We start from the raw sequence: 23,960 nt of genomic DNA, 5'->3' as shown, positions 1-23,960 counted from the left end.
CTAGGCTGAGAAGTCTTTCTCCATAGGAGAAGTCTTCCAGCCCTCTGATCATGTTCGTGGCTCACCTCTGAACCTGCTCTAAAAGGACCATATCTTTTTTATGCTTCAGGCCCCTCAGCTTAACACAGTACTCCAGGTGGGGTCTCATGAGAGTGGAGTAGAGGGAGAGAATCACTTCCCTTAACCTACTAGCTACACTTTTTTGTCATGCAGCACAGGATATGGTTGGCTTTCTGGGCTCTAAGTGCTTTTCATCCACCAGTACCCCGACGTCCTTCTCCACAGAGCTGCTCTCTATCCACTCGTTACCCAGCCTCTATTTGTGCTTGGGATTGCCCCAGCCCAGGTGCAGGACCTTGCACTTGGCCTTGTTGAACTTCATGAGGTTCACACAGACCCACTTCTCAACTTTGTCCAGGCCCCTTTGGATGGCATCCTTTCCCTTCAGTATGTCAACCACATCACCCAGCTTGGTGTCATCAGCAGGCTTGTTGAAGGTGCATTCAATCTCACTGTCTGTGTCATTGACAAATCCATGTTGACTTCTTCAATACTGTGTGTTGTCATTTACCTCCTTTGCTGATCCTAGTGTAAAGCTTTCCTCCCCTGCCTGGCTATCAATATTGTTGATGCCAGTGGTATAGTCAGTTGTTGACCCACAGGATTTGTGGGTCCTCCTCATGCTCTTCTCCGTCAATGGCAGGAATGAGGGGAAAACCACCTGGCCCCTCAAGCTCCTGACTCTTTCTGCCAGAGTCACACAGTCTCCCTGGCAATATCATTTGTGCCCACATAGAAAAACAATGGGGTAATATTCTGCGGCCTGGACAAGCCTCAGCAATCTCTTCAGAACAGCCTGGAGCTGAGTCCTTGACAAAGAGCAAACCTCCCTCGATGATAAGTCACACTGCCAGGTTGCAGCCTCCTTTCCATGGAGGAGCTTGTTTCCCACTGTTGTCAGTCACCGCTTCCTGCTGCTGGGTGATTTAGGCTCAGCTGACTCAGATGCCGCATTGAACAGAACTCACAGCCCTTTAATCTTCTACCACCCACTGAACCTATTCTGTAGTAGCACATCTGCAGGCAGGAAAGCAGCTTTCCTCTTGGAGTCAGAAGTCACCAGTTTCCGGTCTTCACCACCATGGGAGTCTCCATTTCTGAACCAACAAGCAAAAAGATTCTACCTGCCCCTCTTCTGCTACAGTTGTGTGTTCAGGCTGCAGAGTCCCAGAGAAAAGTCAGTTAATATCTTTCCAGTCACCACTGATATTGTGCAGTCTGCTGACATTCTCCTGCGGTTCTTTTGCTTGGTGACACAAATCCCTAACCAGATCAAACTTTCTGCAGACAAGGACACAATCTCTTTCTGTCCGAACATCAGCAAGAGGCCCCATACGCTTTTTGCAGACCCAGAAGTGAAGAGCTGCATCCTCCCCCTGGAACTCAGTCTGAGTCAAGGCCTCTGATGTACTGGGGTAGATGCTCCAGTCAGTGCTGGGGATTGTGCCCAGTAGTGTATTACTGACATAGCTGAGCACACACACACTGTTTCTGCACTGCCATCTATCTATACACCTTTCTGCATGAACTGATGTGCAAACATGGGAATCATGTTAGTTGCCTCTGTTGTTTTATTTAATGTAACAGTAAAAATGCAATTGCTTTGCATGAAAATTTATAATCAGCTAAATTACTTAAGATTAACACACTTCAACAAATGAAGTTTTAAAGAATTTTTAAGTGTGCACAATGTTCTCATTCATATTTAAAATATACATGCATGAATCCAAGTGATATATTTTTTCACTTAGAACTTTGGTATTTGAAGTTGGTTATTTTGCCAAGCAAATTGAATGCAGTCAGTCTCAAGCTGTTTGTAGGATATAAAAAACCCCAGCTGTTTGGCTATATGGCGCAGAGTTATTTTCACTTGCCTTTCAAGAAAACCGCATCACTAACCAGTATGCTTTCCACTGATGCATATTGATATTCTGAATGTTCAATAAACTAGAAGACATAATTCTCTCATAATACATGAAGGCTACTTAGTGCCATTTGTCACAGAGATGGAGCAGGAATACCAGTACTTCATGATGATTTTTGGCTAGAAGAGATAAAGAATTCACTTTAAGTACTCAGTGGCTTATTTTGGCCATCATATCAAGATTGTGGGCTTCAAGCCTAATTTTCTGTGTAAGGCAGTGCTCTGAACCTAAAACGTTTTCCAAAAAGGTCAATTTCTCACTAAAATATCTCAGACAGCAGCATAAAGGAGAGAAAAGCTTCTGTCCTGCATAAAAAAGACTTGCTACATGATAATCATCAGTGGAGAAGACAGATATGTCAGTCTTAAAATTATTTAATGAGTATGGTACTCTAAGATTTACATTCTCAAGTTATGCAAGCACATTAATATGAAGATGGACAATACTGAACATCATTTTTTCCACAGGTGATTCAGTAGCTCTCATAATTTTCCTACCTAATACTGGCTTTAATTATCTGTTGCAAATAGGTCATTTGCAGTAGATTTAATATTACTGTTGATTAATTAATCTTTTGACATCTTATATCTAAACACTAAAGATGAAAATTCTGTGAGTTTTCTTAGTGCAAGCACTAGCTTATCATTAGAGCTGGTTTCAAAACTAGAATAGCAGAAGCAAGTATATACATCATATGTAAGTATAAACTCATCATCCAATTTTTCTTCATAAATATATATATGATAATTGTATATGAGAAAAGAATGTATTTGGCAAGGTTTGTTGTAGTTCTAATAAATATCTCACAATCTTAATAAATTAATAGTTTAGTAAGTGAAAGCACAACTCCATTCCATGCCTAGCTAATGAGTACAAGAGCTGCTTGAAATGCAGTGCTTAAGCATGCACTAAAATGTCAAGGGCTATGCATGTCAGACTCTATCTCAACTAACTCATTCCCCCAAAGAATACAGGCAAATGTCAGCTTAATGAACTGTTTAGCAAATACTATTGTGTCACTGACAACTATACCCTACAGCTTAGGCTAAATAAGGCTTCATCTCTTCGGTTCTGATTAACTAGCTTTTGTCATTTTCCTATATCCAATTTCACCTGAAACTTATATTGCTTATTCTAGCCACTGCTTTTGTACAGTTTCTGTAATTCACAGGCTTGTCATTTTTGGACAAGAAATAATTTGTCAAAGACATCACTTGCATACTTTTAAACAGACTGCTCATTGTCAGAACAATAGTTATTAATAAATCACAGAATAATAAGCAATTTGATTACCCTGAGAGTATATTTGTCATTTCCAGTTTTTATTTTCTTTTCTTACTGTCTTAACTAAGTGGAAACACTACACCATGCTATAATTTCAGCAACAGCTAGACATACCACAGTCCATAAGGGATTCAGGCAACACAATGCGAGGCCAGGAATAATGTACTTTAACACAGCAATGTGTTACTGGCTTTTCAAAGTGTACTTGTAAACGAAACTCCATCTCTTAATACAGTAAAGGGGTAGTGTATGCTTATTAATAACTAACAAGATAGCTGCAGAAAAACGTAAAGGCTTGGCTCTTCAGGAACATTCTCAAAGACGAAAAATACTGAACCAGTATTTTTAAGTTATCTATGACCAGGTAAATTGGCATTTTGTTATAGGTTCTTTAACACACTGCCACAGGTGACATAATTTTAAATCAACAAACGATAGCTGTTTTAAATTTCACCATACACAACAATGATCTGACCTCTGATAGCTGAAAATGCATTATGACCAGTGTCATTCCATTTTGCATTTTGTCAGCATCACAGAGCTACTGCCTAACCTAGTTGCTGTTATGCAGGCAGACTAGGAACAAAATAAGAAAAGAAGCCATGCTACACCTCAGTGGCTGATGCCAATGGCTACTCCAGGTACAGTGCAATTCTGAAAATTATGTTAGTTCAGATTCTGATCAAGCAGAGGTGACACACACTGGTAGCTCTGAATTAACCACGACCACCTTTCTGCTTAACGGAAAAATATAGAGGTCTGTCAAACACATTAAAAAAAAAAAAAAGACTAAATAGTACACTATCTTAAGAGGCCATTTTTCCATTACTATTTTGAAAGCAATACAGTTCTTTTTGAACAATGACTATGAGTGATACAAGTAGTTCTAAATAAATGACTAGAACAGGAAAATTATGTTTTCCTGAAGATTTTGATAAAAAGCATACTGACCCAAAAAGGTAACTGAAGGGCTAACTATGCCAAAACAAACAATAAAAAAAGCAAAAACAACAACAAAACTTTCCTACCAAGATATTATGATTTCCCTTATTCATTATATGGTTGTCATAAAAACTCATGGCACTTTCCACTAGAATCTTTCCTGAATTAGGTGTACTGTGGAGTGTATTGTGGAACTACAGACAAATTATAGCCAGAAGAAAATCCACAGAAACTTGTCCAGATGTAAGCAGTTGCAAAGGGCTGCCAAACACAACCACTGATGTAAAAGAGTGAGAATGTGAGGATTTAATCTGTTCCTGAATGAAGGGCAAGGGTTTCAGGATACAAAAATAATGCTGTTAAAAACAGTAAACAAGTACATCTGCTCCTGAATGTTATCATTAAATAAACTTCAGTAATATGCTTTATATTACTCCAGCATTCTTGTTTCAAACTGCAACTCTGAAGACTTCTGAACTGGAGAAATTTAAACAAAACTCTTGGATTTTTGCATTACAGACCCATATATAGTAAAGTCCATTACAACTACTCTACCGTGTTGGAGTCTAAATTGTACCAAAAGCTGTGTCATATCATTTGGAACACACACTGATGAATACTTTCGAAAACCAGATGGGATCCCTTTGAACGGTAATCATTCAGTGCCTTTAAAAACATTTATAATTTTTTAAAAAGAAAGAAGAAATCTGACATTCAGATGTAGAATAAGAAACTTTGATCCCTCTCCAACTTTGAACCCCATCTTTTCAAACTTGGAAATATTTTACAGGAGCTAATGTAAGAAAAATCAGGAGAAAAGAAATACATATTCCTAAGTAGCAGATAGCAGAGAACGAATAGAAAAGGCCGGGAATATCATGAATCTTCTGTGAAATACAAAAGATGGATTGTGTACATGAAAACCATTTCTTTTTTTTGTTCTTTGCTCCTATGGATAATTGTTGTAAAGTTACAAAAATACTATTGCTTACTTTTGATACAGAAACTAAAGTTGTCAAACTCTCTATTATTTATATTTTCAATAAATGAAATCTGAAAAACAACGACATGTATAATAAGGTAGCTTTTTTATTTTTTTTTTTAATCACATTGGGTTTTCACCATTCCTTTCCCCACTTAGCCACTTGTTGCCACACCAACCAGACCCAAAACACTAAAACAACCAGAAAACGTTACACCAAGTACACTACTAGTCAATTTTCTGTCTCTAATGGCAGCCAGTAGGGATGCTTTGGAAAATAATTCTACTTTAAGCCTGTTTGCTTGTCGTATACCTTTCTTATATTTTGACAACGTGCAGCCTTAACACCTCTTAAACTGGAGCTTGTAACTGAATTTTTAAGACTGCTTAATGAACTTAATTCCCATGAAACTGTTTAACAGATTTTGATCCTATTCATACTTCGGGCACTCTTGACTCCATGGCTTAGTACATTCTGTGCAAAAACTGGTGCACTGTTTCTTCTGAAAAGGTTTCTGACCATTTCATGTCTAAAGTATCATTGCTGATTTAATAACTTCTCACATAAAAACATGTTCCACTACTCTGTTCTTTTTTCTGTACTTTTTCTTGTTTTACGAGATTTTTTTAATTTTTTTTTAAAGAGTGGCGAAATGGGAATCACAATATTCACAGAATGAGCACACAGAATAGGATGCGTAGAATGCTGTTACAAATTTTTCTGTTTTGAACAGGGTGATTTTTTTCTTGAAACACAATGTTTTATTTGGATTATGAAGACAACTGGGTATTAAATTGATTTGTGGAGAATGTTTCACCAAAGATCTCTTTTCTAAGTGGTGGTAACTAACAGAAAACCCCTCAGTGTGTACACGCAAGCAAAGTTATTTGTTCTTACGTACACAACACTTCGCATTTATCAATACTGCATTTTACTTGATATTAATCCCAATCATCCAGATCCTGCAACAGCTCTCTGCAGTCAAATTAAAATGTAATTATTCCTATAATTATATATCTGAAAACCTTGTTCACCTGATTAGATCACTTTCAGATTATTTATGAATAGACTGACTGCACTGTTACCTTTTTCCAGGTGAATATTTACACCTTTATTTCCCATCTTTTAAGTGATAAGCAATCAGTAAGAGATTACTCTGTCCTAGCTTATGATTTCTTTACAGTTTTGATAAATGGCCTTGTCAACAGCCACTGGACTGGTCATCGGTCTTGGAAGAGTATGCTGACAAAATCACTCTTACCTACATACCTGTTGATTTATTTCAAGAACTTCAATAGATTTGGAAGTGAGTTCTGTGTTTTCTGATTAGTTGCTCCAAGCAACAATGTTGACTTCTCTCCATGTCACATTTATCCATGTGCCTGCTAATTTTTATCCTTTATGCTTCTGTTAGTTTACCTGGCACAGAAATAAGACATAATCTGCACTTTTCCAGATGCACTCTGGAACACTTTTGAAAATCTGGTTCCACCTTACCATTTCTCTGCTATGGAGGTAAAGCAAGGCTGACCACACCAGTAATTAATTAATTCATTTAGCACCTTTGGTACTTTCCTTTTGTACCTTTGACCAAAAAACTGGTGATTTAGTAGTATTGACTTTATTACTTGTTTTTAAAACTGTTCTTCCTTCAGAAGCCCATCCAACATTTTCTAAAACAAAGAGACACTCTACTGTGACTACTTTTTTAAGTTCCTCTTTAGGGAGTTCAAGGCACAGAATTCATAGAATCATAAAGGTTGGCAAAGACCTTAGAGATCATCTGGTCCAACCATTCCCCTACCACCAATGTCACCCACTAAACCATGTCTCTAAGTACCACATCCAACCTTCCCTTAAACACCCCCAGGGATGGTGACTCCACCGTCTCCCTGGGCAACCCGTTCCAATGCTTTCACCTGCAATAGACTTACTGTCCTTGACACTCCTATTATACCTCAGTTGCCTCTCAGCTTTAATATTTTGATGAACTTGAAAAAGCTTCTCATCTTGTTCATTAGGCACTTAACAGAGTCATTTTCTTGGTATGGGGTGGCAGTGTTTTGCTTCTCTTTCAATTTTGTATGCATCACTGTGAATTTAGGTTAATTTGCAAAAATCTTACTTTCCTTGATAGAACAAGATCTTGTATATGATGTTTCTTGCTTTGTAATGCCTATTACATACTCTGGTATTTTATCCTGCCATCTTCTTTGCATAATCTAGGATTTTTTTCTGGATAAGTATCATGCATAAACTCTTAATTGTTTAAGAAGAAACATATAAAATACAATTCCATCTTTAGAGATGTATTGACTGTATTTGCAAATATTTTTAGGAGGAAATCGTGAGAATAATAGTATCTGCCATTTCACAGAACCGTCTTTAAATAACAGCATTTTGAACCAGCCTACCTTGCACTCTTCTCACAAAATTTTGAGTTATTTCCTTTATTATAATTACTCCAAATAGACTGCTTCTTGTAGGAAGATTTAAGATCACTCAAAAATCAGCTTCTACTCCATTGTGACAGTTTACCTGCCTATGGGAAGCTAACATAGTGTTTATGTTTGCCTTCATGTTTGCCTTCACAGCCTCCTTAGCCTTGGTTATGTGGTAGTGCAGTCCTAACTTTTTTATTTAAACTTGAAATATCAGTTCTGTCAGATAGTGTTGATTCTGATACGATTTGTCTACTCACCCAAATTGGCTCTGTGCTTTCCCCATCCTTCTTATCTGGCTTCTGGACTGTATTCAAAGCATTTGTACACTGATATTACAGCGTCTCAGTTACTAATTTCCCTTCTATCAATTTATTGTGATACCTCCATTTAAAATGAAAACTCTGGGTGAACTATACTGTTTGGTTTTGATTTTCTTTTACATAACCTCCTTAGCACTCACATTAAAGCATACCTATGTTTGGCCTTAGGCTGACCTATTTGTATGTCTGTATTTCGGTGATATTGATCAAAATTACTTCTCCATGTAGTCTACGTGGATTTTAATGAATTTAATGAATCTTTTTTAAAATCATACACTTTTTTTTGATAATAAAGGTTTTATTATTTGAACCACAGACACTCACTACATTTCTCCCAGTCCTTGGTCTTAAATTACTTTATAACTTTTACTGCTTTTTCTGTCTCATTTCTGCATCTTTCAGCTGCTTATTATCTTTACCAAGTCTGTAAGCCCTTCTATGCCTTTGGCCACCAAACTGATTTAAAATGAGAATTAAGCTATTCTTCCTCCCAGTAATTATTCATGACTGGTAGCAATTACTCAAAACTAACAAACAAAAACCACTCAGAAAGTGGTGCTGTATTTATTTTCCTCATATCAGGAATAATCCTACACAAATTGCAATAGCCAAAGTAAATAAACGATTGGGGTTTTACCTCTTAGTGGAAAGTGATTACACATCGTATTTCATGTAAGCAAAAATTTCTATTAAGTATTTCATCTGTGTGGGCAAGGTCTTCAAGTACAAGTTCCCCCACCCCCAAGATAACCATCTGCTGAGGATCTTCATTTCCCCCATCAAGCACAATAGGAGGAAAAAAAAATTCACTGAGTTACCAAGTACACAGTGTTTCTCTACTGGAATGAAATCTACTACTGTCCAAAAATCAGCTATTAGGCCCCAAAAGAAGGCATGTTTGGGTCATTACAAGCAAATACCATGACTTACACATACCACTTCCCTATGTAACACTAAAATGGTGTGCTGAATTAGAAAACTACATGTACAGACACCAGTTCTCCTGGCATAATATGGAAAACTAGCATAGATCTGTGTAAAGATGAGTAACTGTCATCTCAATTCAGTAAGAATTGCAATCAATAAGTGAAGGATGCTAAAGAACAAAAAAGGTAAATCATCTAATCAATTTGAAAGACTGCTGTGTAGAGTATGTACTTTGCATACTGTCACTTTATTGCTTTTTAAGTTTTATGATTCATATGATTAATCAGTTTTTCTATTTTTCCAGAAATCATGGAAGTTATGATGTCAGCTTCTGCTCAGGGACAGAAGACATGCCAAGATAGGAAAATGGACTGTCTGACTAACAACACAAAAGAAATTTTTATTCCAACTTGGCCAACAGAGATGCACCACTAAATATCCTTCCTCTTGTTTTTAAAATAATGACAGATTGCTGTGCTACTTATAAATAGCTTCAACATTTGTTTCCTCTCTGGTGCATAATTTAAAAGTACATTATACATTTTATATCCACTTTGTTTTCTATAATACTAAATATCAGAAATTCAAGTTCAGTAGCAACTATCAATCTGAAAAATTTACTAGTTTTCCTTTTCTCAGGTAAACATTAACAGCAAATACTGTTATAATGTCATTAAATTACTGACTTGCAAGATTAGGTGTACAATATTTGAACAAAGACTCTTTTCATCATGCATAACAAAATCATTTATATTTGTCTTAAATCAAATTCTAAATGTTTTCAAAAAAATCCAATAGTATTGCACATGTATGACAAATGCCTAATCTGTTCTTTCCTGTTATATATCTATGAAAGTAAGTTAGAAAATCAGGAAGTGTTAATCAATAGTTTTACATTAGTGAGGCAACATAGCATTGTGTAAATGGAATATATAAAATTTCCCCATTTGTTTTGAAATCATTTGTTAAATCTTTTTTTTTTTTCCCCCTTGGACGAGCTGCTCATGTTTAATTTTACTCAATCAAACAAAGAAAGGCATGCACACAAAAAAACAAAAAGCAATAAAATGAACTAGATGTGGATCTCTGATTAAACCTCAAAACCGTCTTCTCTCTTTTGTAAACTGTTTCTTTCATGATTGTTCTAATTTCCATTTTTGAAAACTGAAATTTTATATGCCAGAGTCCTTAAAGAAAATCCATATTCTAGTTATTCCATTAATAACTTTTTAGGCTAAGTTATACTTTCATAGCACTCAAAAAAGGAGACTCACATTGTACTAATGTAACATATTTCTGTGAGACTAATCATACACAACAAGGTGATATCCAAATCCACAGCTCGACCATAAGTCTTCCTGAATCTGCTGTAGCTAGAAGGTGTGTGTGTGGCAGGGAAGCAAACAAACTATAAATGAAGGCCAACAGGGGGGAACAAAGTACGATGTGATCCAAAACATTAAGCAGTAAGCGTTTAATGAGTGAAGTGGTGGAACTGAATTAAATTAGACAGCCTTCACCAAGAAAACTGATCCAAAGGTTATTGACTTAAGTGAAAAGATCTTTAATAAGAAGCACCTGTAATCTAAGGATTCTGTTGTCTGTCCCCATTAGTAATCATTAAAAAAATACTAATTGTGTATGTAAGACATAAAAGGAAGAAGATGAGAATGATCGTAAGCTGATGGGGACAGTTCCAGAGAAAGCCCCATAGATTATTTTTTACAAAATGAAGCAATGCCAACTGGGTAATTAGCCTGACTCAGTCTGCTAAAAACCTGCAAAGCAGAGCACGTTCTTGCATGCAAGGCTAGTATCTGATACAATCTTTACCAGCTGAAGCTTTCTTTTGATTTTTTGCTATTTTTTTTATTATTAATTTTACCATATTGGTGTCTGTTCTACATCTCATCCTATTTAAAAACAAAACAAAAAACCCTTCCACTGTAATTCAATGGGAACAGTCAATTCATAATCTAGATTGTTATTCCACAATAAAGAGAAGATGCTGAATACAGATTAGGGTGCTGAGAAGGTAAAATTAAAAACAGCAATTATAAAGGCAGCATCAATACTGCTATCCACAAATGTGCAAAATTTTTTTGAATTACTGTAGCATCATATAATTGTTTATTAGGGAAAAAAAGTAATCACAACATTTTCAGTCTACAACTGAATACATTTCAGTCTTGCATACTTCCCAAAATTCTGACCTTCTGCCCTCTTAGTATTGACAGTCTCAGACTCCTAGTGAGAAAGGATTAAATCTGGCCACAGGGAGAATTGCACTTAGAAGTTCATTTGCAAGTCACTTTTTCTTCCCATCCTTCTCTGTGAATTAATGAGACTATAGTGAATGGGACAAGCAATGTGGTATAAAGAGGAGAAAACTACCAAGAAAATACTGGGGAGTAGCAGAGTTCAACGCCCCCAGCATCGCTGGTCTGACACTAGCCCAGAGGACACATTACCAGGGCATGGGGGAAGGTTAAAGTGAGCTAAGACATGCACCACAGAGAGGTATATAAAAAGGGGCAGAGGAGCAGCAATCAAGTAGTAAGTATGGCAAGTGAACAAAATAACAGAAGACTATTACTAAGGTTCTTGTTTCTATTTATCCTCCTTACGTGTTTAGTACACACTGTGAAATTCCACTTGACTGAAGAAAATAAAAACTAATGAATGAGCACACGTAGTCTTTATTAACTACAGAAGCAGATTTAAAATGTTGACCTTACATTCACATTGCTACCATCACAAAAGAAGGATGTTAAGTGTTTGAAGGAGCAACACAAGTATCATCTTGATTGCAATATCATTCTCACCACTATAATAATGGTGACAAGAAAATTCATTTGTGGAGAAAGAAGGAAGCAGGTTACTGAACTCCCACCATAACTTCCCCCCTGTGTCCCCCATTAGTCTTCTGCTTTAGTCTTACTGCTGGCTATGGCAATATAGTAGGCAGGAAGAGCTTCCTTTCTAAAAAGAGAGAACCTTACACTCTGTTGTTGACATAGAAAACACTTGCCAACGTCTTTTGGTCTCTAATTTTGAACCTTCCTGAATAGGGAAATAATACTATGCAGTTCTACTAATCAATAGTTAGGCATCCCAGAAATCTCTTATAAGCACGATGTATTAGTGTTAATACCTTTCTGAAAATACTGCCAAATACTTTACATTTAACACTACTTATGGTTATTTAAAAAAGAAAAAAGAAAAAAAACTGAGGAAGCTGAACCGAATCCACTACCTAGTATTCTCTCTGCTCAGGAATCCTCGTCTGAAATTGTCACTTAGGAAGTTTATTAAGATGAGCTGTTAGTACTACCACTCCCACTGTAAAAACATGGCCTTTCTTTGGGCTGAATTCTTTGACAGAACAAGGTTAAAGTTTTATGCTTTGGAAATCTTAGCAAACTTAACAAAAGGCCTGCACAAAAGCTACATGAGCACCATATTCTTACAGAAGACACAGTTCAATTTAATACCTGCCATTTCTCTGGCAGTAGAATCATGCTAAAGATATTAAACACATTTGAGGTACAACACAGTCCATTCAACTGGTCTAGCCAGCACAATATGCTTATATCTGTCTATACAAATACCCGCACTGCATTCACTGCTTTGACATCTTAGTCCATTAAGAACTGTAGGAAAGGTGAGAAAAGAGTAACTGCTAGAGAATATTATAAGGTAAAGAAGTAAATTGAAAACAATATTGATTTTAAACAAAAAAAAAAAAGAGGGGAAGTACATATGATCTGGTGAAGTACATATGATCATGTGATCATGAAGAGGTAAAATAAATAAGGATGGAAAGATCACTATGAGAAAGGAAACAACATACAAATTTTAACACATGAAGATGGGAAGGAAGCCAGTGAGGCAGAAGTGGTAGACAGTTTATATAGAGTTTATTTTTTTTCCTAGAGAAAACATTAGACTTCAGTGAACAACAATGCTCAGCTGCAATCCAAAACAAGAAGTCAAAAGCAGGTTTACAGGAAAACATAAGGAGAAAACATAATTAGACCACTATAAATCTGTGGTTTGCCCACACCTCAAATTCTGTCTCCTCATCTCAAAGTCAACATAATCTTACTGTAAAAAGTTCAGAACAGGACAAGAAGATGAAGAAGTTTATGGAATACCTTCCATATGAAGAACAACAGATTATGATAGGACACTTCAGCTTGAAAAAGAGATTATTTAAGTAAAAACATGACAGAAATCTGTAAAATTAAAAAAAATTATTAGGAAAGTAAATATAGATTGACTGCTCAGAAGTTCACAAGACTGTTCTTCCAGTAGAATAATTGGGCCTCTTCAGAAGAAATCAGTGGGAACTAAACTAAAACAAAACAATAGGAGGTGATTCTTTGTACAGCAGATACCAGAACGTGGAATTAATTGCTAGGCACTAAATAAAAGCGAGTCATATATCAGTTTTAGGGACAAAAGTCAAATGCAATTGTGCATATGTCAAGCTACATCAGGTTAGAAATTCATGCTCAGAGTTGAATAATAAAAATGTTTTGGCTGTAGGAAGTTTTCCCTTTCTGTCAAGAGGCATACATATTTGCTATAAGCACAATTCTTTTTTAAACCCAGCAATAGGGTTCCTGCTTGAAAAACAAGGATAAAATTAGTATTTTGGTAATCTACATCTCCTGTGATCTTTAACAGAACAGAGACAAGCGCAAACCTTCTTGGGTGGGGTCAAAAATGTGTAGTAAGGGTTTCAACATTGTTGTCCGGTTCAACTAGTCTCTACAAGAGGATTAACAGCAAGTGCAGACTACATAAGGAAGTAGAAATTACATAGTAATACTACCCTGCCCAAGAACTTCAGAACACCTTATATCTGATCATTCTGGCAAAGGGCAACACAGATTGAAAAAGACAGCAGTATTATATATGTGGTCCTGCTTAAAGATTTTTCCATCAGCTTCACCCACACAATTATATGCAGTCTTTTGAAAAAAAAAAAAAAAAGGAAAAAAGTATTCCTCATTTACAACCAATTCAGCTTCTACTCTCTTAATTCCTCCTTTTCTTATTAAATCTGCTTACCAAACTGGCAGATCATGCTCAGTATTTGTAACTTCCATTTAACCTAAACTCTACCCAACTGCAGAAGTGTCCTTTGACATTCTACCCACAGAAAGGGAAGGACTTCTCCTTGTAAGTTCACGTAACTACTGTGCAACTATAATGACTATAATTATTGAAAAACAAACTTCTGACAGCACTTCACTACATGATTACACTCATATGGACTAGTCAGTTGGCTATTCCAATTTTTATAAGGAGAAAATTAAATTCACATTCTCTTCTTGGCTTTTATACTTTCAGAAAACCTTATTATTGAGAAATTCAGTGTTTTCCAGAAGATTAGAGATTTTTCTTCTTGACTTCTTAATAAAGGCACCTGCTTCTGTATCAGATAAATTAAACCCTTTTCCTTCTGTCTTCACTGGATTTAACTTTCTGCTGTTGTCTGCTTGCATGAAGAATTACTTTATACTACAGAAACAACAAAATTATTTTAGATTTAAATATTTTCTTCTAACCTATACAAAGTATTCAAAAGCTACATATGCCTGAAGAAAGCTTTTTTTTTTTTTTTTTTTAATTTTTAACTCCTATTTGATTACCTATCAAACTATAGATCTGGCAGAATGTTTTATTTTCTATGAAAAAAATGTATATTTTCCTAACGTTATATTGATCAACTAGAGCACTTAAAGTCTTCAGAGGGTCCAGCTTTGAAACATCCACAAGCAAGATGGAAGATTCCCATACATCAAAACACTTACAACACATGCTAATTCAAAAAAAAAAAAAAAAGCATTTACTAAAAAAAATCTCCATATACCTCACAGAAAAAAAAAAAAGACAAAAAAGACATTGAAAGTTTGTGTCCAGAGCCTTAAAACCATCTATTCAACAAGATACAAAAGCTTTGACACAAATTGTAGTCTAGCGGAATAAGAAATATTTCAATAAAAAGGTATGAATTAGATGTAAACATCAGAGGCTTGTGTGTCAAGGAAATGAAGCAAAAATCACTATGGTAACCCACTAATTTTTAGTTCTCAACCTAACGATCATCTGAGGAAATAAAACAAATACCTCCCCTATATGGTGTTCATGTAAAGATGAAAATGTCACAAAATGGGCATTCTTCTATTCCTGAAAATAGCAGCCCCATCCCACCAGTTATTACCCCTTATATAAACAACTCTCAGCATTAAAAATAAATAAATAAATAGATCTTTTACTGAACTGATGTGTCTCGCTTTAAAAAGATAATGAGCAATTCATTAATATAACTGAACACTTTCAGTTCATTTCTGACTCGGGAACAGAGAGACAGTAGAATTTGCTTTTTCATATTAAAAATCTATTTTGGAAAACTTCAGCATTTACAGTTATTGATGGTGTATCAGAAACATACACTAAAAACCTTCTTTGCTGGTATGATATACAGACACATGGATCTCCCTGTTTTTTGTTTTTTTTTTTTAATCACTGATTTTAAACAGTGTAGATACAATCTCAACAATCTCCGCAATTGAGTCTACACTTCAGGGAGAAATTTCCCTATTTCAGAATGCCTCAGCTGTGCTCACCATTCAGAAGCTTTCATCACACAATTTTCTCTTAATTCATGAAAATATTCTATAAAATCATTCTATGCAAATAGCTCTTGGTCTACAGATTATTTATTCGTATGACAGAGAAGTAAACTTGTGTTGCTTAGACTGACCTGAAGATAAATCACTTTTTTTTGTTGTTGTTGTTGTTATGTTCTTCTTGTTTATTTATGCTATTGGACAAGTGAATATTTGTCATGTACATGCTGACATTACTAAATGCCCAAATTATTTTGCTTAAAATAAACATTTCTGGAAATACTCTAATCAATCACTGACTAAAATGTCAGTGATTTAGTAAATCACTATTGAACGTACACATAAAATTGACATACTCTGTTTTTTTCTAACTTAAGACACTAGCGTAAACGTAGATTTGGCTTTGGAACCGGTTTGTTTACCTAAGCAACTTCTGCACTTCATCAGGTTTCCTGAGTATACACCAGAATTGTGTGCCTAAACAGCTCAATGTTTTTGAAGGAAAAGAAAGAAAAGGTACTTAATGTATATTTCATAATTCTGTCAGTTTTACAAATCTTATCAGTCTGATGGGTAGAACAGAAGTCCTACCCTGGGACAAAAAAAAGTGATATGCAAATGTAGTTCCACTGAAAGACCAGGAGCCAAGCAAATATCACCTTGAAAAAAATTGCAAGTAAATCTCATATTGGTATGAACTACATTATTTTTCATACTAAATGTTTGATTAAACATGAAAAAGAATTATTCAGTGTTAAAGTGTATTTTATAAGGCTGTCTATAGCTACTCAGACAGATTAAATTGCTGTTTAATTTACACACACAGAAAAAAAAAAGTTAAAATGCAAGCTGATTAACTTGTTTGGAATGATACTCTTCCAGTTGCTATAAAACTTAAGCTTTAGGCTTTTAATTTCAAAATGTTCTATCTTTTTCTGTCTTAGGGCCAAATCTCTGACTAACAACTACCTGTGCAAGGTAAGATTAAATTAGGGAGGCTTAAATCATACACTTTTCATAGAGTATTCATAGAGTACTCCACTCTTCTGAGTGGAATTGAACAGATGAATTCTTCCCTTCTTCCAGATCTTCCTGTTTAAAGAAATTGTTTATCAGATGCTCGCCATTTTTACTATGTTTGGGGCGCAACACCAACTCCAGCACATCGGACCACGTTAAAAATGATTAATTTCTCACTTAAGATAGGAATTAAGTTCCACTCAAGTCAACGGGACTTAAGTCAATGTTTCAGTCAAGGCTATATACAGAGATGCTGAATAGCTTTTTAACTCAGCCAATGAAGAACACAAGGAGACATTGGTTTAACCAAGAGGGCAGCAGACTACTGGAATCAATATCTGTCTGCAAGAAAATCAGATAATCAAAGAAATTGAACAATGTAAATCAATTGAAACAGTGGAATAATTACTTTGGCATTGTATTTTCATTGCAGAAATATTCTCCTAAAGAAACTATGAAATTTTGGTGTGTGCAATAAACTGCTCGCTTGTGTTCTGCTCCCTCCTCAAAAAGCATCCAATTGGAGACGTTTTGAAAACGTAGCACTTACGCACGCACGATTTCTGACAATATCACTTTATCTGCTACTGCTAGATTCTACAAGAACAAATACCCATTCAAATGATACAATTACGCATACACACCAAGTATTTGAGATGACTTTTTATAGACGTGCAAGTGATTTCTTGTCTGACAATCTATGCAAGCATACTGTAGATCCAAGCTTACTTTTTTTTTTATAGTATATCAGGAGGATATTTACACTGAAACTTTCTTTTCCTGCTTTTGCACCTGGCATTACAAATTGCCTGTGAATGTAAATAAAGTATACATATCCATATCTGGTACTCAAAAATAATATGCATTAACAGTTTTGCATCTGAATGTTGCTTTCCATGTAGAAGAACAAAATAGAATAAGTTTGTACTTCTTTACTTAGAAATAAACTATTAAAAAATGGAACATTCAGCAGAAGAATAAATATTGAGGCTAAAATTTCACAGAATATCATTAGACATGAAAGAATCTGTAAATAAATATATGCTTCAGATCTAGTACACACGCATGTCATTTCCTTGAATTACCAACTCGTGCAGAGCAAGTGTTGGAAAAATAAAACTGCGAAGAAATATACAGCTGGAATTTGGTACATATAGATTTCCCTCTCTTCATTTTAAGAGGTCAAAAAGTCTGCATTTTCAGGTACATTTGTTACATTTACCTGGTAAGAGTCCTTACAACCAGAGTTCCTCATTCTCCCCTCCACCACATATTTTCTATGCCGTCAGTTAAAACTAGTGACTGGTTCATGATTCATGTGTCTGGACTCACAATGAAATAACAGACACCTCTGACAATAGAAGAATGAATAGGTATAGACAAGGGCAGAGGGTCAGTTGCAAACTTTTAAATACAATAAACTCTGAATAAAATTATTACCATTTAACATCCTAACTTATACATGTGGACTGAAATGGCAACATGAAGAAAAACCTTCTAACAACTTCACTGGGTCCATGATTTTTCCCAGTATTTTCACTTTTGCTCACAAGTGACACTGGAACATATTTCAAGCATCTGAAGTTGTATAAGTACTAGCACCTAGTTCTACCTAATAACTCTTCTATCTCTTTATTCACTTTGTAGAATATGCTTATTAGAGAGTATATCATGCATTTATAAAGAACCACATAAAATAACATATTTTTTTTTTACAATTGCAAATATGCCACCTCCACATTTTTCAAGCATGCCAACACACACTGTCTACTCAAGACTCATATTTGCTAATTAAGCAAAATATTTTTTTTTTTCTTTTTACTGTGTATGGAGTGACATCTGATCTTACCTCTCCATTCTCCAGAGGATGGATCTTGGAATAATAAGAAGTGCATATAACTTCATCATCTTTTATATAGGATGGAGTTCCAGGACGTGGATGAATGTTGTAACGTGTCAGGCACTCACTGTCTGTGATAGCATAATACTGCCATGGCTGATAGTCTACACCATCCAGAGAACGCTCTAATATCCAGTTCCCAGGTCGAGGTGAGTTAGCTGCTTTCACAATAACATATGCAATCTGGAAAATCTGAAAGAAAAAAAAATAGCCAAATTGTTAACATACCTATAAATATGTGATTTAAAACTTATTCCAATTTCTTAATACCTACCAAACTAAGAAGGGGAAATATAATAATGTTTGATTTTTTTTTCCCCTATAAATGCACTATGGCCTCAGATTCCATCAAAATTCTTCAAATATAGAAACAAACTCTCCATTAACTTTTCTGAAAAAAAAGATTTGTTACCTTAGAATCACAGAATATCCTGAATTGGAAGGGACCACAGGGATCATTGAGTCCAAATCCTGGTCCCACACAGGACCACCTGAAAATCAGACCATGTGTCTGAGTGCATTTTCTCACAGCTTAGTGCTGTGACCACATCCCTGGGAAGCCTGTTCCAGTGCCCAACAGTCCTCTCAGTGAAGAACCTTTTGCTAACGCCCAGCCCAAACCTCCTGGCATTAGGCCAGGACAGACTTTGCAAATAGAATTAAAAAGCACTCTAAATTTCACATAACTTAATAAGTGATTGTTAAGCTGCAGTTTCCACCAGACATTTGCAAAGCTTATGTTCAAGTATTTTCAATCTGAATAAATGATTTTGTTTCTGTTTGTGTATTTATACACATATACTTTCTGCAATGTTTACAAGTTGCCAAACTTCATTGCTATTAAGAAAAAACACAGGTTTAAGCCATTGAAAGGTAATCACATCCTACTGAAACTATTCTATAAAACATTCTTGTTTAAATCACATGACTCAGCACAGTGGCCATAAATAAGCTTTACAGGACAGACATATCAAATATCACTATAAACAGAATGCAAGCATGCAATCAGTGCTCATTATGGTCCATTTCACCTGCCCTTTCAATTGATTTATGAAGGCTTATTGCTGTTTACAGGCTTGCTGGAACACAAGCCACAACCAATACATTCACAATTGCAGAATGACATACATTAGTGACACAGTATTATTATTATTTTTAAACCAAGTAACATCTAGATGTTACTGAGGTAAAACTGAAGCTAAGGAAAGGAAGCAGCTATTTCCATCAGAAAAGCCAATCATACAGCAGATTTATGTTTTAAGACACACACAAAATATAAGGTGCTTAAAAAATATAATATGTGCACTTAAGATGGCAACAAATGATGGCTTTTAAAGAAAGGCTATGTCATGGATGAAATATTGACACGTCCCTTTTCCAAACAACTGGAAAATTGTCTTCAGGTACCAGAGTAACCCTTCCTTTACTGGGGAGCTGCTTAGCAAATCATGTTTTGGCTATTACATCAAGCTAGAGTTTAGTGGCATAAGAATACTAATACCAGTAAAGTCTAATGTATCACTGAGCTTTGCTGTATTTGTTTTCATAATTAAAAAAAGTAAAACTGCTCTGCTTTATGGAGCCAAGTTTCCTACTAAATAGTAGCACCAAGCTTCTGTTTCTACAGGGTAATTCATGGAGCACATCTACTTTACTTTTTAAAATAGCATCAATAAGATGACACCTGTCAAATGATGTAACAACTGTACAACCTTAGAGCACATCTGTCAAAGTACAAGTCCAATAGAACATAACCTGGAGATCAAAGTTTGCTGATACAAATGTCATAACGGAGCAATACCAAGCTGCCTGGTGGCATATAACAGTCCATTAACACAGCTGCCAAAGTACAGCTGGTGCCTTTTCTGTACTTACTCTGCTCATGTGACCATAGTGTAATTATGGGATTGGGAGGGAAATAGTCTAAATAGTCCTTTGAGCTATTCTCAAATTATAGACAACATAATCCTTGAGATGAGAAACAAAATGAGTCCTGGGTCTCATTTTCAGTAGTAATTGTCTCAGTAGTGAGATCTGCAAAGCACATGTTGTGAAGTACAGTTTAAGTTATAGCACTGTATCTTCTTCTGTATGCCTCATAAGACATAGAAAAGTGCATCCTACTACACAGGATAATTCGCTACACTAATATTATTCAGATAGAGCTGAAGTGAATCATTAATCTGCTTAGGGTTAGCTAGCGAAGCAGGAAATCTCATTGTGCCTGACTCCCACATGCACTACTATTTAAAAAATAAATCTATCTTTCATGTAAGTCAGAACATCAGAGAGAAAAAAAATGAGTACCACAAAATTTTATAAGAGATTTTCAATATTTCCATTTCATTTTCCAAACAGAGCAATGTAATAGTTCTAAAGGAGGCTTCCAATCAGCAAATCTGGTGTAAGTTGCATACCTACTTCTTTACCACAATTATATGGTTGTATATTATTCCATTTCAGTGGCCAAGTAAACATGGTATTCTTTATTGAGGAGTTTGGAAAGGGTTTTTCCTCATGTTTTGTTATAAACTGTGGCAAACACCTATCAGTCCAGTATGAAATCCATCCAGATGAGTCAACTAGAACTGCTATTTCAGAACACCTTGCAGACTAGCAGGGGTTATTGGCTACAGGGTGGTACAGCTCATTAGGAGATGAACAGGAAATAATATTTTTGGACTGTATATAACTTATTATGGGATGGTTTGTAGGGAAAGGGAGGAATAAGTGCAAGATAGAAGAAAAAAGTAGATGAAAACAAACAAACAAAAAAACAACAGTTGACATAAATAGTTGTCCAGTCAGCATGTTTGTCCAGACCATGATCTCTGCAGCCAGTCCTATTTTCTCTTTAAATCCTGTTTCAAAGCACCTCCCATTTGGGTGGCCTCTCTCTTTTGAGTGGGTACACAGAACCACAGCATCCTTGCATCCATCAGGCTACCCAGTCCATTAAGTTCTAGTACTTAGCATGACCAGGAATCAGGCATCACATATGTTACACGGACAGGACATTAGACATCTCAAATTAAATATTGCATCTGCACTATTTTTCACTTTTGTTTTAAAAGGCCAGTATCAATATCTTATGATTTTAGTTGTTCAGTCATATTTCAGTTCACATATGTTGCTACAGATTATTGTTTGGATTTTTGTACTTCTTTTTTAATAAGAGTATACAGTTTTGATGCAAGAATATTCAAATGATTGGCTATTTATAAATAACTAACCTTCTCATTTTAGTCTAGCATCCAACTCTAAGAGAAACCCTAATTTAGAGATGGAGTGGCTCTCCAGATTCATCAAACAACCATCTAGCCTGCGTCTCTTTTTATCACTGTCCTGAGAGACAGTTACACAGGTTTCAAACATTCTGCTCACAGTTAGAAATTCTGTAATTGAAAATGTTGAGGGGAGGCGGAGGAGGGGGGGGGATGCTTAGCGGGGTTCAGCTAATACCAATTTAGAGAGCTGAACAGCTCCCTGCCATGCTGCAGTTTGCCTTCTAATGACAGTGTCTCTCCTGTTCATCTGATCTGCTTCCAACAGAAATGTTACTACCAGATGGGGAATTTGGGTTGAAAGATGCACACACTTGATTCCAACATAGAGTTTTTTGTTTTTTTTTTGTGTTCCCCCCCTCCATGGTGTTGCAAACAATTCTAGCTATCAGAGCATCGTCTGCCCCAGAAAAAAAAATATATATATAATATATATATATATATAGCTAAGAATGTCATGCAAAACCAGAATGACCACAGCACTTTGTGCGGAACAACTGAGAAAGATTTCACCATGGCACACCTTGAGAAGCGCTAAAGGTGTGTGTCTCCAAAGCAAACCGAGCTTCAGTTATAAACACGTATCTTTTCTAATTAGACAAAAATAGACTCAGTTTCATTCAGTTAGTACCTGCAAAACTGTAACCTTCAATGTGCATTTTAAAAAACAGTTTAAAAATATCTCCACTTATCTCCAATCTTGGCTTTCTCCCTCTACTTTATGTAACTGCTAGAGAGTCTTAGGCTCCTTTAAAAAATGTGTTCTTCTCCTTGAGAAAAGTAAATCTGTTATTAATACCTCTCAACTTTTGCTCATAAGTAAAAAATGATTATAACATGTCTATTTTTTTAAATAAAATTTTCTATTAAAACAGTGCACTGTATAAAGTTTCAAACTGTAAAGCTTTCAAGTTGTCCAGCTGTTGAATATCTAAGATACATTAAGCCAAACAGGAGTCGGTGCCTGTAAAGTTTCTGGCATTGCCAGCTTTTTTCTTTGTAATTTTCTCTGTTGGTTTTCTCCATTATCCACTCTTCACCTGTTTGTGAAGGCCTGATAAATAGCTTCTTCCTGTTGACCATATTTCCTTCTCATCATTGGCTAATATACATCAGAACTGAAGGCTAAAGTCAGTAATTTATTTTCATAGCACTTTCAAATAATAGCAAGGAGCACTTCCTTTCCTCTTTATTTCATAGGGCTAATGAAATAAAGAAATAATCTATTTCAATTGAGAGAGAGCATGGTGAAGAAAGAAAACTTGATGGAAATGCCAGTATTCACACTTTTTTCTTCAAACCTAGATAACAGAATAGAAAAGATGATCCTTCTGTTTTGGTGCTAACACACCAAAAATTCAAAAAAAAAGTTTTTTCATTGATCCAAGAGCTGTTACTTAGTCTGGGTCCAGCACCATACTGAGTATCCAGGGTAAATAGTGTTCTCATTTTCATGCAGTGTTCCCTTACCAGCTGCATTTCAAAGTAACCTATGTATTCCTCTAGCCTGAGAAATGAAGATCTATTACAGACAATTTTTAGTCTCCATTTCAAAGCGCAGCAATGAAGAAACCTTGAAATCTAAACAGCTAAAATTTATTCTCAGTCTCCTCACCTATTACAGACATATGAAATCTCTATATTTTATTTCCATAATGATAATATTAATTCCAATATAGATAAAACTACTTAGATACAGGAATGGCACAAAATAATATGCTTTTCCTAGAGAAGCCTTAATTATCTTATGAAATTTCTCAGATTTCCTTTTTGTACAACCAGCAGCAAGCTCATGCAGCACTAGTTTTATTAATGTGAAATAAAAGATATCTTTCAATGTTATGGCTTCTGTACTTTTCTGCACAGAGCTAAAAAGTATACAAGTAAATAGTTTTTAGTGAGATGATGTCTATCTGTTACCCACCTCGAGGAGCAGTCTGCAAAGACACATCTGAAACTGCTGCACCATTAGCACGGGGCAACTTCTGCATTATTGACAATTAGACCTTTAACACTTCCTTGCTGAAACTGTAGCAAGATGGTGATTTGAGATCTCTCTGGAAAAGAATGTGCTACTACTATATGGTAACAGGCATCATCTTTAGGCCTAGGATTTTGATTATGAGCTCTTTGAGGTAAGATCATTAATCCAAGTGTGAAATAGGAATGTACTAATTTATATCCACTCCCTGAACACGGCACAATCTTTTCTCCATTTCAGTCCTGA

The 23,960-nt window shown here is 35.6% G+C and overlaps 1 protein-coding gene across 4 annotated transcripts in view; it reads right to left on the bottom strand.

Moving 5' to 3' along the window:
• Window positions 1–23,960, bottom strand: part of LAMA2 (laminin subunit alpha 2) — a 379,619-nt gene that overhangs the window by 247,246 nt on the left and 108,413 nt on the right. For all 4 annotated transcript variants that reach the window (XM_083831898.1, XM_083831897.1, XM_083831896.1 and 1 more), the window contains exon 4: window positions 18,399–18,641. In XM_083831898.1, coding sequence (XP_083688024.1) covers window positions 18,399–18,641 — 243 coding nt within the window. The remainder of the gene's footprint in view (window positions 1–18,398; window positions 18,642–23,960) is intronic.

The sequence above is a fragment of the Anser anser genome, assembly GCF_964211835.1.
Source record: "Anser anser genome assembly, chromosome: 3".
Lineage (NCBI taxonomy): Eukaryota > Metazoa > Chordata > Aves > Anseriformes > Anatidae > Anser > Anser anser.
The sequence above is the reverse complement of the archived record's forward strand: the minus strand, read 5'-3'. Positions and strand labels throughout refer to the sequence as shown.